This window comes from Mytilus edulis, chromosome 11 (assembly GCF_963676685.1).
Source record: "Mytilus edulis chromosome 11, xbMytEdul2.2, whole genome shotgun sequence".
NCBI lineage: Eukaryota > Metazoa > Mollusca > Bivalvia > Mytilida > Mytilidae > Mytilus > Mytilus edulis.
The window spans coordinates 61,502,212-61,517,094 of record NC_092354.1 but is presented as its reverse complement, the minus strand read 5'-3'; the positions used below and the strand labels follow the sequence as shown (position 1 = coordinate 61,517,094).

General features: G+C 32.1%; 1 protein-coding gene across 2 annotated transcripts; it reads left to right on the top strand.

The window, feature by feature from the left end:
- On the top strand, nucleotides 1–13,061 carry LOC139496007 (GTPase IMAP family member 4-like). 2 transcript variants are annotated; one of them, XR_011657524.1, is made up of 4 exons: nucleotides 1–927; nucleotides 3,057–3,212; nucleotides 8,941–11,349; nucleotides 12,787–13,061. XR_011657524.1 is itself a non-coding variant. In XM_071284445.1 (3 exons), the coding sequence occupies exons 1-3, from the start codon at nucleotides 717–719 to the stop codon at nucleotides 10,197–10,199; spliced, it is 1,626 nt and encodes a 541-aa protein (XP_071140546.1). In that variant the 5' UTR covers nucleotides 141–716; the 3' UTR covers nucleotides 10,200–13,061. The 2 variants fall into 2 exon arrangements, 1 of the variants encoding a protein (XP_071140546.1); XM_071284445.1 differs by having other exon boundaries at nucleotides 141–927; nucleotides 8,941–13,061.
- The last annotated feature ends 1,822 nt before the right edge of the window (nucleotides 13,062–14,883 follow it).

Below are 14,883 nucleotides of genomic sequence, written 5' to 3'. Positions count from 1 at the left end.
ATTACAAAATAACGTAAAAAAATAAAAACATCGAACTTTGTATACAGCTGGTCCAATGTGTTAATTGGCTATCATTGGTTTCACTTTTATAAACTTTTAGTTTCGTATCATGAATGATACTAGTGTTGGAGTAACATATACTGTGCTTTAGAATGCAAATGTTTGACACGTGAAAGCTAAAGTTTCATTTATATATTTTTAATCTGTGGAAATTACCAATGTATTAATTTGCAGAGGACGTAAAACGTAGAGGTTCGACGAGGGATGGGCGCAATATTTAAAACACAACATTGAAATTAAATCTTATTTAGTATACATATTCGTGAATAAATTGAATTTAAAAGGTAATACAATGTATGTACTGCAAGAACATAGCAGACCTATATAGAAATATTTATGAAGTTGAAGGAGTTTCTGGAATTTCCCACTGAAGAGGCCATACGATGGATCATTGCCTACTGTTGATATATATATCATATGTCTTAAAAAGGTTACAGAAATGGAAATAACCGTTATAATTACTTTATACGAGGAAAATATTATGACAAATCAGTATTACGTACAATAGATACAATTTTCAGTTGCTATTTTAGTCATCGTTGAGTATATAAGTGAAGGATGAAGAATTGATTTATTAAAACACTTAAAAGTGTTCGCTTGATCGGCCATTGTCATATATGTCTTGGTAACGAGGAAGAGGCTGTGTTCTTTACAACATGTCTGACTGGGAATGCTCGTCTTGTACTTTGTTAAATAAAGGAACAGTCGATATATGTCCTACGTGTAACCTCAGAAATCCTAATGCAGTATTAACGTACCCTGATAATAGTGGCATGGACCAAAATGGCGCTACCTCCGAACTTAAATACCCAGGATCGGACACATCTGATCTGAAACATACAGGATCAGATCCGACAGCAGATAAAGGTATGTTCATCAAATTTGTGTTCTTTTTAGTTCATTTTGTTATTGTAAGTGTGATTGATAATCTGGAAGATTTATTAAATTTGCAGCGACCGACAGTTTTTCTTCTATTCCATCTGTGGAACATTTATAAGATTGCATTGGCATTGTAATTTGAAATGAAATACATTTCCAATCTTTGGCGTAGTGTTGTGTTAGTATTGTTTGGAACTTATTTTGTTGGTTGGTTGTTTTGGTATGTTTTTCGGGTATTGGGATCTATAAAAAAGAAGATGTGATATGATTGCCAATGAGACCATTCTGCACAAAAGACCAAAATGACACAACTATAGGTCACCGTACGGCCTTTAACAATGAGCAAAGCCCACACCGCGTAATCAGCTATAAAAAGCCTCGAAATAACAATGTAAAACAATTCAAACGAGAAAACTGTGTTGTTTGTTTAAAAGTAGTGGTAATTTTTATATAACTGTTGATGCTGAAAAAGTTGCATAGTTAACAAATTTAATTTAGGATGTCGATAACAGGTTAAGGTACAAACACCATGATCCTCTGAAATACATACATGTACCTATGCATGCATGTTTATATACCAAAATGTACGTGGTGATTTGCATTATAGTTGATATATAATATCTATGTTATTTGGTTGTCTCATAATACCACATCTTCTTATTAGTGGGTCTCATTGGGGTCTAAGCGTGACGCGGGATTGCCTATCTTTTGTAAGCGTGTCAAAGTCAAATTATTGTTTCGTGAAAACGGGAAATGAGGTCTCAAGGGAAATCATAAAAAAATGAGAATTTCTTACGCACATAGTGTAAGCGGGATACGGGAATCCGACAAAACAGTAATCAGGATCCGGGATCAGAACCCCCAATGAGACCCCCTTATTAACATACAGTCAGGAATTATTTTTTTCTATATTTGAATCAAAAAATGTATTAAGTCTACATGAATTCTGAAAACATTCTAAATGTTCTATTATCTTGTAATTTCATTTCATGCTACTTTTGAAAACAGACTCAATGCGCGGCGTATGCCGAAATTTTGACCTTAAGTTGTTTACATATTGTGACTTGAATGGAGAGTTGTCTCATTGGCACCCATACCACACCTTCTTATTTCAATGATTTTTTAAAATGTTGATAAATGAATACTCGAAGCTATTGCTTGCCATGTAGCTGTGACGATTTTACAAGGTATCATGTAAAAAAAAAACCAGGTGAAATTATAACACTTTCCCCTTTTCCGATTTTTTCATAGTGCTTCTTTAGTAATGTGCAAATAAAAAAAAATCTGTTGCAATTACCTCGAGGTTATCCGCTGTATTGACTGGACTAGTAATGTACGATTCTGCGAAGCACCCAATATCGTTTTAGATGAGGCTCTTTATGGGGCTGTCCATGTAATCACATAAACATTACACATACTGTATTTGTTGCCACTACAATCATATAATCAGGAATTATTTTTTAAACAAGAAAATTAAGTAATCGTAAATACAGTCCGAGATTATAAAATAATGGTCTGGTACTAGTTATCAAATAATCACTATAAAACGGACAAGTAATCAAATAAGCAAAAACCCCACGAGGAGACCCCTAGATGATCAAACTTATAGATATATATATAAAAAACTTGTCAATTAAAGGCAATTACTTTGAGTCTGATAGATATAGGAAGCTGTGGTATGAGTGTCAATAAGACAACTCTCCATCCAATTAACAATTTATTAAAGTAAACCACTATAGGTTAATGTACGGCTTTCAAAACGGAGACTAGCCTCACACCGAACAGCAAGCTATTATATAAAGGGCCCCAAAACCTACTAGTATAAAACCATTCAAACGGGAAAACCAACGGTCTACTCTATATAAAAACAAGAAATGAAACTAGCAAATAGTTTATATTTCCTGCTACATGTACCTCCTTTGTTTTCTGTCCAGAAATATCTGTTATTTCCGGGAACTTTTAAGACCATTGTTTTATTTTGACGATTTATATCACATATATGTGATGTATTCATTGTTGTTTATGCTGAAACGCTTCAGATAAAATCTTTTTTTCAACAAAGGAACTAGTGTTTCGATCTTTCAGAGTGATATAAATTCACTTTCATACATTTTCAGATTGGACTTGCAGTGACTGTACCTTTCACAATTCTGTATCAACAGTTTGTGAAATGTGTGAAATCTCAAAATCAGAGTCGATACGGAAATCCCAGACACCAGTGCTGACACCATCAAAACCTCCAGTTCAAAACATGTCAACTGGTTATTCAACAGGTTAGTCTCTTCCTACACTTATTAATATACTCTGTGGTATGTTGCTTTGTTCATTGTTGAAGGCCGCACGGTGACACATAGTTGTTTACTTTTGTGTTATTTTGGTCTCTTCTGAATAGTTGTCTCATTGGCAATCATTTTTTTAAAAAGACGAATAACCACCCAACATATGCCACCGAGTCTATATTTAAGGGTATGGATTGGGTTTACAGAATAGAGATTATGTTCCAAATATACAGAAATATGGACAAATATTAGAGAAAATAGGGCAACAAATAAAAAATTAAATCTCCTTAATTATATATTTACTTTTTTCACTTATTTAATGTGATTTTGCTAATTTGCGTACAATTTAGCAATACAAGTAGTTTTAATAGAAAGACCCTTTATGCTTATTTTCATTTTTAGAGCATCATATATAATTTATTGTAAAGGTTATACCACTATTGAAAATTTAATAAAAACCGGCCAGAGGCGTACCATATCTAAAGTACTGTTATAATTGTAAAATCGAATGAATAAGAGCAAGAACAAATTAAATAAGTGAAATTTGTTTATAAAATATTAATCAATGTTAACCAATGAATAAAACATAAACCAAAAATTTAGAAAAATAGCCTATCCATTCCCAAAGCACCAAAGCGCGTGCGGTTAAAAATTACACAAAAAAAAAAAACCCAGGGCATTTGTATGTTATAAAACAGATAGCAACTATTTAGCTTATCTGGCAATAATGATTCGTAGTGAATTCTGAGCTTCATGTGGAGGGGGAAAGGGGGAGGGGGCTTTGAGAAACGTTATTTAAAAAAAATAAGAAGATCTGTGTGGGATTTGTCTAAAATGACCCTATTAAAAAAATCCTGACAAGTAATTTTGGAAAGACTTGAATGTTGACAATTTCGTATGATATTATTTTTAGAGATAATAGAAAAAGATGCGTTTCGATATTTTCTAAGTTCTTGACGACCTTCAGTTCACATAATCTTTCATATCATTAAAAATCGACGTTTTAAGCAGAAAATGTTTTAATTATTGAAATAGTCGTCTTTTTTTACAACAGGAAGAAGATTTTAATCGTTTATAGAAATACATTAAATAATGTTTAAGGTCATCAACTTGAAACAGGGAGCGTGAATAATAACAGAAAGGAAGTTTTCTTTCTTTATACACTCTTCCAACAATAGTAGAAAATATTATGTTTTCCTGTCCGAATGTTCATATGTCCGTCCCGTATCCCGTTTAACCTGTTTCTACTTTCTTTTATAATGTATGCCTATGTTGGAAAATGTGTAAAGTAATAGAAATAGTCACACACATTTGTTTTTTTTTTGGAAGAGGGGGGGGGGGGGGGGTTAAAGTGTGCGTCCTTGTATCTGTAACTGTGCACCCGTCCTTTTGCGCTTCTCATGTGCAATTTGAATCAAAGGTTTACAACAACATATAATTTAAAATGTGTGCAATAAAAAGAAAATTGGACAGTTGTTTTTTTATTATATAATTATGTGGAAAAAATTTCATACTTTTTTGTCGTAGTTCTGTATGAAGGGTATTGTTTTCCCATTAACCCAGAACAACCTTAAATAATGTATCCATTTACGAAGCATAAAAGAGTCATGGACGGGCGAGGTACCTTTTGTTTAATTTGTTCTTTTATTTTTAAAGCTGTATGTCCATTTTTTTTCTTTTTTTCGTATTTGTAATATTCTGAATTCTTATTACGTTTCGCCCTTTTCCCTTTATTAGTTTATTTTTGTCCATTCACACTTAATGCAATTGGCTGTAAAAAAAGTACATTTAATAATTGGGTGCTAAAATATTAAGAATAGAGAATAATGGCTAAATGTACAAAGAATAGATGGTATTAAAAACATAGATTACAGAAATGAAAGTCCTCCCATATCATTCAGACCCTAATGTATTCTTTTATAGACTCAGGTTGAGTGAGAGCTTGACATTATAGGTTAATTTTTATCAATTTTTGGCTGCTGCATCCTAACGTGAAGGCCACAACTTTCCTTTGTTTTTACAATCGTTCATAATATGGGTATGTGTTTACATTTGGCTAAAAAAACACCCCGGACGAGAAAAGGTAGCGAGTTCTATTAATAACGTGAAGTATGTATCGATAGGCGTGTAAAAGTTCATATAGTACGGAAATAATTGATGGACTATTGACTGGGAGTTCAGTTAAACGGAAATTTCTATCTTATTTTTTTATTTTATTTTAGTGGGTGTTAATCTTAACTGAATGAATTAAGATAATCAGTTAAATACATATCATATTCCATAAATATTGAAAGTAAACATTGTTAGTTTCCTGGTATCTTTGTTCAATACTAAATGACGTATAAGGATGGAAAAGATATTTAACGTTTCATAACACTATATTCAAGTGCATGTGAAAAAAAATACGAATAACTTAAAGATTGATATATCATTGTTTGCTTTACATGAAATGTCACAAATATTTTATGCATATGTCGTTTTCGTGTTTAACCATATACATGGACCTCTTTACTGTTGTTTACTCGAGACTTGATTTTGCTGATCGCTCATTTAAAGCAATGTCTAAATACTTTCATTAGTATTTTCGCTACTTAATTAAAAAAAATATTATTAGTTACATGTACATAGTGTGCTTGTGATCAAATACGATATATACGGGGTCTGTAAATTCTAAAAGGGTTAGAGCGATGCTCGAATATACTCGATTATAAGGAAATTAAGTCTGTAAATAGTTCTCAAATTCTGGATTAACTCATGATAGTTAATGTTGTTAACATGAACATTTATTATATATCATGACATATCGATAAATTCATTAAAAAACCATCATCTTAATACCTCCCCTAAAACATTATTTTTTTGCTCTCGACAATACATATCAATATACGGAAATTTCAGTTTGCAAACGGAAGTTTCCCAACTCCTGAATACACTTATGATATTATATTATTTTAATTATTACATCATAACATATCGATTAAACTTTAGGATTTTATAAGTATTAGATATATAGTCTTCTCATAAAAAAATGACATCAGCTACGAAGATAGGAGACGACGTTATCCGATATAAAAAGGGGAATTTGATTTAATAACAAGGGAGTAGTGTCATTATCTTAAATTTCCCAGATACCTTTACACCTCCACCTGCCTATATTTCTGTCATTTATTGAAACATTCACTGCTGTTGTATGACAAAATTAATTGTTGTACAACTATCTTGTCTTTTATCTGATTTATAAGCCAAAACCTGAACTTTTTGTTGATTAATTATAATGCTTCTGTGTAAATTCAGAAATTATAACGAAGTTTTTATCAATGAAAATAATGTATCAGGTTCGAAATAATAAATACATGTAGTCATAATTTCAATAGTGATTATCCTTCATGCAACTATTCCAATCGCATTATTTAGATTTTATATTTTCCCTAGTTGTTTAGGATTCGCAATAATAAATGCACTCATTGAATTCTAAATTAACAGTATCAAGAAAAAAATGAGTAAATAAATAACAACCTAAAATCGCACTGAACATGCATGAAAATTTTGCCACTGGACTGTTAGCAGCCAACAATTAATCGGTCAATCAATCATAATCCCTTTGCCCAACTTCCACTCACCGTGGCCCCCTTTTCGTAATTTCCGGCCTATTTACACTTCCGTCCTCTAGCTCCTAGACGAAAACCGGTCCTCTGTTTTACCGGATCCTATGCCATGCCTCCCGTTTCTCTCCTCTTCATTCTCAGCATCCCTTATCCATCTCCACCTCTCATAATTTGTTATTTGTTAAGTATGTATTACGTCACGTTATTTTAGAGTAAAGAGCTTTCTGTTGGTTGAATGGTTGATATATTATCACGTTTGATTATGTAAGGGTTTATAGACTTCCCCGTTATTTAAGGTGGTACCTAACACTACAAGGAGATAACTCTGTAAAATCAGCAGAACGTTTTAATGACGTTATATTATTAAGGGAATATTAAGCTTCTCAATGATCAAAATAAGTGTTTGTCAAACTGATATATAACCAGTGTAAATTTTCTAATTAAACGGTTGGTTCAAAATTTTTGAAATTTTGAATATTTTTGTCAAAGGGTCAAAGTAAATACTTTGTCAAAATTTAAAGAAAATTAAACGAGCCAAATTAGATTTAGTTAAGGTGTTAGGTACCACCTTAATTTGCCTCTGAGTTCGGTATTTGTGTTAATACTGTTCTTCTCTACTGTTAATCTGCCTGATTTTATGTACGTTTCGATCTTCAACTGATGTTCTATTATAATGTAGAAAAGACCTTACCAAGTTGAAAAACTTGTGTATAACCCATTTGTCCTTTTTGAACAATAAAACTATAATTACATTAGATGTGTGTTTCATTATAATACGTTATTCTTATTGGCTAACAGCAATTTCGCGTCATTCTGAAATTAACATTCATGTCAAAACGAACTTCGTGATGGCAAGAGCCTTTACAACAAAGTGCACATGTAAAAGAAACACTTGATCGTAATCGTGTTTTCATTATGATAGCAAGCAAATTTAATTATAAGTATTGAATGCTTCTTTTAGTCATTTCATAGTGTTGTCAAAGCGTTGACCGTGCGCACATTTTTAAAATGCGGAAGTGCTTCATACAAAATGTATTTCGGGCAACGCTTAAACACCCAAATGAATTTACAAAAAGAAGCATTCAATTCTTAAATAATGTTCAAGAATGCCTGTTGATGTCTTGGCCTTATATTTTGTCGTTATACCAAAGTTAACAACATATTCACCTTTGTTTATACTCGCTTGTACCTTGGAATCAGTACCCTAAAACAGAAATTTCAATACTTGATTACATTCAGGCAACACTGACAATAATTATAATAAGTGGCCCGAAGAGGGTTATTTGGTCCAAACACGTTCCTAATATTCGCACAGAAGCAAACGACTAATATATTCAAATATAAGGTTAGGATAACTATCTTTTCATTTCTCGTTTACAACGTATTTAATTTAGGTCTTTGTGATAAAAATGTACAAGTATTCGTTTTAAACATCTATGTATATAGAAAGCAATACATTCCGTAAGTCTATAAATAGTTTGGATTTAACATATTTCCTTGAATAGATTTTACGATAATATATCGAACCATCTCGTGATACATGCGTCATATGTATATTTATTTATATAATCAGCTTTAAGGAAGATACAAGAACTGAAACTAAAGAGACTGGTATTTCCGTCCTTTGTTGTTATTGATATTTTACTGTTGTGCAAGGGAATTAAGACACACCACACATATTTTCAAATAAGCGACTTATATCTAAGACAACTGTTGAGTTGAGAGCACAGTGACAATTGCTTAGGCTAATATGTCTGTTGCAGGTCTGTTTATCAGTTTTGTTATTTCATGTATTCTATCATTCGTTTTGTTATTTCATGAATTCAACCGTTTATTTATTTCATGCATTCATCCGTTTCATAAATTAATAGAAAAATAATACAACTGCTCCATAAAAATGAATATATAGTATATTTAATGTGCAAGTAAAGCTAGTATAAAAAGGTTAAAACTTGAAGCTACATTTTACCGTTATTATTGCCTCTTTATTTTTTTAGAATATTAAGTGTCATTCACTATTCTGAAGAAGATGTAAGCATCATACCACATTAAATTGTTTTCCATTTTTAAATATTTTTGTCAGCGTATTTCTTTTTACTTTAATTATTTCTTTTTAGCAAGTCGATCTGTGAGTCGAAATGACATAGAAACAGATTGTGCCGAAGATGGCGGAGAATTACGAATGGTGCTAGTAGGTCGAACCGGAAGCGGAAAAAGTGCCACTGGTAATACAATTCTAGGAGAAAGCAAGTTTGTAGCAATGGTCTCTGGATCATCTGTGACGGTCAATTGTAGCCGGGGAGAAACTTATCACGGAAATAGACTTCTTTTAGTCGCTGACACACCAGGGCTATTTGATACAAACCATTTAAATTTTGAAGTCACGCGCGAGATATCCAAATGTGTTGGTATGACGTCACCTGGGCCTCACGCTGTTCTTCTCGTCATCGCAATCGGACGATATACCAAAGAAGAACAGGATACAGTCCAACATTTTATACAGCATTTTGGGAATGACGTCATCAAATATATGATGATAGTCTTTACTCGTGAAGATAGTTTAAAACAAGAACAGAAGACCATTGAAGAATTTCTAGAAACTGCTCCATCTGAACTAAAAGAGATTGTACGCAAATGTGAGAATAGATATATTTGTGTTGACAACCTTGCTAATGAATCTGAAAAGAAGAGAAAAGTTAATGAACTTATAACAAAAATAGACGACATGGTGGAGAAAAATGGCGGAGTATGTTATACTAATGAGATGTATGCTGCTGCAGAAGATGTATTAGCGAGACGCATGGAACAAATTAGGGCAGAATTTGAACAAGATCAAAAACGAGAGAGACGTAAACTACATAACAATTTTGAGCAAGATATTCATGCTCTGACAAATGAAAGATCTAAACTAGAAGATAGAATGGCACGGATGCATTGGGAAAAAGATTACTCCGAGAAAGAAAAACAAACTTTACAGATGGAAATGGTACGAATTCAGCAACAAAAGGAGATCAGTCAAGGAGAGATGGAAGAGGGAGAGAACCGACAATTATCCGAAAGAATTGCAGCACTGCGCAGGCGTGAAGTTCTCCTTAATCAGCAGCTACAACAAAAAGAACGTCAACGACTATTGATGCTTTCCGATTTAGAAAAAGCCAACCACGGAATCAAACAAAAACGAAAGGAAAGGGGGAGAGGATCATCCCTGGGTTCTTATCCAATAGGACATCTTGATGAAAAAACTGTAAGACAAAAGGCACGCGATGACGTCGAAAACAAATCCCCAAACATTTTTACAGAACTTTTGGAATCACTGAAAAACGTTGGAAAAACATTTCTCAGTAAGGCTATTAAATTTTTTAGCAATTTGATTTGAAGTCGCATTTTCTATCAAGTGTTTGGAACTTTTGTCTTTGTACAATTTTATTTCTATCATGTACATGCTTAAAGTATACGTGTTTGTGTAAGAGAACAAAAGGTGTGTATATATATTTATATGAGAGAGAAAATAAGCATGTATCCTTTTGAACATTATCAACTCTCATTGCCTTTATCCGATAACATCAAACCAATTGCACGGACGATTTACCCATACCAATGCATGTATTGATTAAAACTTGTATATAAAAAAATCGATACAACCTAGTTTAGGTTTATATGTGTATATGAGAATATGTGCCAGTATGCTTTCCTTGTTGGAACATTAGTCCTGATATTTTCCGTTTTAATTTCATGTTCTATTAACTTTTTACACGCCTTGTTTGTCTGTTTGTATACCCGTACGTACATTGTAGAAGTTATGTTTTGAAATTACGGTAATACTCCCCTCAAACTATTATTAATTTATGTTCAAATGTTTACTGGCATACATGCCTTTTTTGGAAAGTTAGAGACATGTTTCTGAAAATTAAAGGGCTGTTTTTTGTTTGAGAAGCTAGCAATGTCTTTTCCAAGTTTTTATTTCCATTTTGTTCGCTGTCATTCATTTTGAGATTTCCACTTTCCATCAGTGTTTTCTTATTTTATTGAAATACTAACCGATATGTCAGCATATTAGCCTACTGGAATTATTCTATGTCAAATAAATCTTAGAGTTTAGAAAACTGATACCTATAAATATAGCTTAAATATTAAGATTGGAAACAGGGAAGCTTTCGATTTATATATAAATCCTCTCCCGAGAAGAAAATACATAACTATGAAGTATGTGCTTCAAAAGTTGTCATATTGAAAATTAAACGATGTCAATGGCTCAAGTAGGTAATTGTTTATATAGAAAAAACTATACTTTTGATACCAACGTTCAATCTTTATTTGAATTTAACGACGCCCCTTGTATTAGTATTATTTAACTTGTACAGGTTGTAATATATTGCTGTAATAAACGCTAGGATGTATGAATTGTTTCATTTATTTAATCTGTAAAGCCTAGAACATTATCTGCGTCATTTAAATACACCCAAGTGTCAAAACTTAAGATGAATAATCATATTTGTCCGCCCGTCCGTCCGTCTATTTGTCAATCAGTGTGTTTATGTGAAATTAGTTATTGCCAATGAGACAACTATCCAACACTGATTATATGGCGTAGAATTAAGAAAATTTAGGCCACCCTTCGACCTTTCAACTTAACAAACCCCATACTTACCGTATTGTTAGTTATAATAGGCCCTGACATGACAAAAAGTGAAACAAATAAAGAGAAAAAAAGATGTCTGATTCAAGGCAAAAAACCCAACAAGAATAGACATAGTAGACAACAACCAACTACAAACACTGACGTATAGGCTTGTTCTGTTGAACAGGAGAAAAGAATATGCCTTAATAGCACCACTCCTTCTTACGGGATGAGATGCATGGAAATAAATGATACTTTTTGCACAGTTGTAGAATTCTTCCTTATAAAGTGTATAAATAAATAAAATATCTGTTCGTTCTTCGTGTTAAATTGGAGATATAAACTGCAAGCTAGGTATATTTGATGATTTGATAAACTTTATAAACATCAATATGTTCACTCCTCTTGATTTTTAACTTATTTTTACAAGATATTCTGAAACTTCTTGGTTTATCCATAATGTGCCAATAATAGGTTTGCCCATTAAATATAGTTTGAAATGACATCTTTAAAAATATTAGAAATGTCTTGTAATTTCTTTGTCCTTTTTGAAAGATGTAAAGAAAATTATTTCCCGCAAAATTTTCAATGGCTAATATCTCGCAAACAAGCACACGGATTCGTATGCACCACTTGAGGCATTGTGCGGTTCGATCTGTGCGTTGGAATACATTTCTTAGTCAAGCCATCGAATTTTTTAACAATTTGTTTCGAAGTCGTATGATTTGTTAAGTGTTTGGATGTTTTGTCTTTGTACATTTTTTTTTCTATCACATAAACGCTTAAAGTATATGTGTTTTTGTAAGTAAAGGTGTTAACTATGTATGTAAGAAAATGAAAGAAGCATGTATAGATTTTGGACATTAGCAACGCTTCTAACTGTGCATTGCCTTTATCCAACAACATCAAACCAATTGCACGATGATTTACGCATACCAAAAAGCAAAGCGGAAAGTTCCTAATCAAATGGCAAAATCGAATGATAAAACACATCAAACGAATGGACAATGCATGTATTTACCAAATTATGTATAAAAAAAACCTATACAACCTAGTTTAGGTATACATTTGTATATGGAAATATGTGCCAGTATGCTTTCCCTATTGACACGTCCTCTTTATCTGTTTTTGTACAAGTACGTACATTTTAAAAGTAATGTTTTGATACTTCTCTCTTCAAATTTTTTTTTCATTAAAATATTTACTGGTATAGCCTCTTTTGAGAAAGTAACGTTAGAGATTTTTTTTTTATTTGAAGCTCCGTTTTTGTTTAGTAAACTATAATTTGTGTTTTCCACGCTTTTCCAATTTTGTTTGCTGTCCTTCATTTTTGGGAAATCAACAGCTCAAGTAGATAATTGTTTAAATAGAAAACATACTTTTTCAACCAACGTTCAATGATTATTCTATTTTAACTACACCCCTTCCGTAGTATCACATTTAAGCGATACATTAGTTGAAAACTGGTTCAAGAGGCATTTTTATGGGTATACATTGAATGAATTATACAAAGAAGTAAGCTTTTAATTGATAGATTCAATTGCTATATTTAAACTTTTGTATTAGTATTACTTAACTTGTATATGTTGTAATATATTGCTGTAATAAATGCTACGATGTGTGAAGTGTTTCATTTATTAAATCTGTTTTGTCCCCAAAATTATCTGTTTCATTTAAAAACAACCTAATGAAAATGTTTCTATGATTCATCCTATTAGTCCGTTCGCCTGTCTGTCTGTCTGTCTGTCTGTCTGTCTGACAATCGGTCTATTTATTTGAAATAAGATGTTTACATGATTGCCGATTAGACAACTATCCAATATAGAGACTAAATTATTTTAAAATGACGTACCACAATACGACCTTTTAACCTAATAAGCCCCATATAAACCGTATAGACAGCTACATGTATAACAGGCTCTGACATGACAAAATGTGAACCAAATAAACAGCAAATAAATTGTCTGATTAAAGACAAAACAAACAAAAAAATAGATATTGCAGACAGTTACCAACGACAAACACTGAATTATAGGTTTATATCTTTGAACAGGGTAATATAGAATATGCCTTATATCACAACTGCTTTTGACGGAATGCATGGAAATAAATCATACTTTTAACACATTTGTAAAATTCTACCTTAGAAAGTCGATAAATGAAGAAGATTTATAACCTTCGTGTTAAAAGTAAAAACACAAAAATACTGAACTCCGAGGAAAATTCAAAAAGGAAAATCCAAAATCAAAAGGCAAAATCAAAAGTCCAAACACATCAAACGAATGGATAACAACTGTTATAATTAAAGTAGAGATACAAATTATGATTTTATAAATCTTATAAACATTAAAGATTGTCGCTCCTTTTCTTTTTGAATATTTGCCAGATATTTGGAAGCCTCTGTTTTCATCCATACAGTGCCAATGAAATAGTTGCCCACTAAGTATAGTGTTAAATGTCATCTTTGAAAATCTTATTAAATCTTTGTTTTATTTCTTCATCGTTTTTGAAAGAAAAAAAGTGCCAATGTCAATATAAATGCATACGAAATGGAAGCACACCATTAATTCATGGTCCCATTGATTTCTATGTTAAAGTCCTCCATTTCAAGCAGGCACACCTCTTTTGTTTTACGTTCAAATAAAGTGGCAATCATTGCATGTCAAAGCAACACTTTATGGTGTCTTGTACTGAAAATAATCATACTTTTAATGGCATATAAGACAGAACTGGTTCCCGGAAATTCGGATGCACCAAATAGGTACTTCAGATCTGACGAACAGACAGAATGTACCCTCTTTATAAATTTGGTGCAGATTTTTTAATATTCAAAATTATAAGTCCAAAAATGTTCTACAGTGATCACCAGTCCTTCAGCTTTAATTTGATAACACAAATACCTAAATATTCTAGATATTTCTAAAGTTATACTCATGCGTAGGAACTATTTTGTGTAAATTGTGTACTACTTTCTGATATGTGCATTGAGACCGGGACCGAATTAGTGGTGTTACACCTAATCAATACAGAATTATTTCCCGCCCAATTTTCAAAGGCTGATATCTAGAAAACATACACGCAGAGCCTTGATTTTTCTGCTATTTTTGTTCATTCATTAATATACTGTCAATGTATAACATTCTTTCAAAAATCTTGTTAATTTGTTAAGGTAGTGTGTGTTTCAATGTAAACTCTTAAAGGAGCACTATCTACGACATATATAAAAAAAATCTAAAGTATGATGTTTTTTTTTCTTGTTCAATCATTAATGAAAGTGTAAAAGTGAAATACTAATTTGCTTTTATCACCCAGTATGGTTAATTTTTTTTCAAATTAAGCTAAGAAACATTGATGATGAATAATTCACTTGCAAGTAAATAACTCGACCTCATTGAATCCGTATGCATGTAAACTTCAATCTTATTCCTTAGCTAGAAGTGTA

Bases quoted from the DNA above. Each gene is read 5' to 3' on its own strand.
- LOC139496007 (XM_071284445.1), top strand. From the start codon at position 717: ATGTCTGACTGGGAATGCTCGTCTTGTACTTTGTTAAATAAAGGAACA. The intron at 928-3,056 runs GTATGTTCATCA...ATACATTTTCAG, and splicing joins AGATCCGACAGCAGATAAAG to ATTGGACTTGCAGTGACTGT. The intron at 3,213-8,940 runs GTTAGTCTCTTC...ATTTCTTTTTAG, and splicing joins GTCAACTGGTTATTCAACAG to CAAGTCGATCTGTGAGTCGA.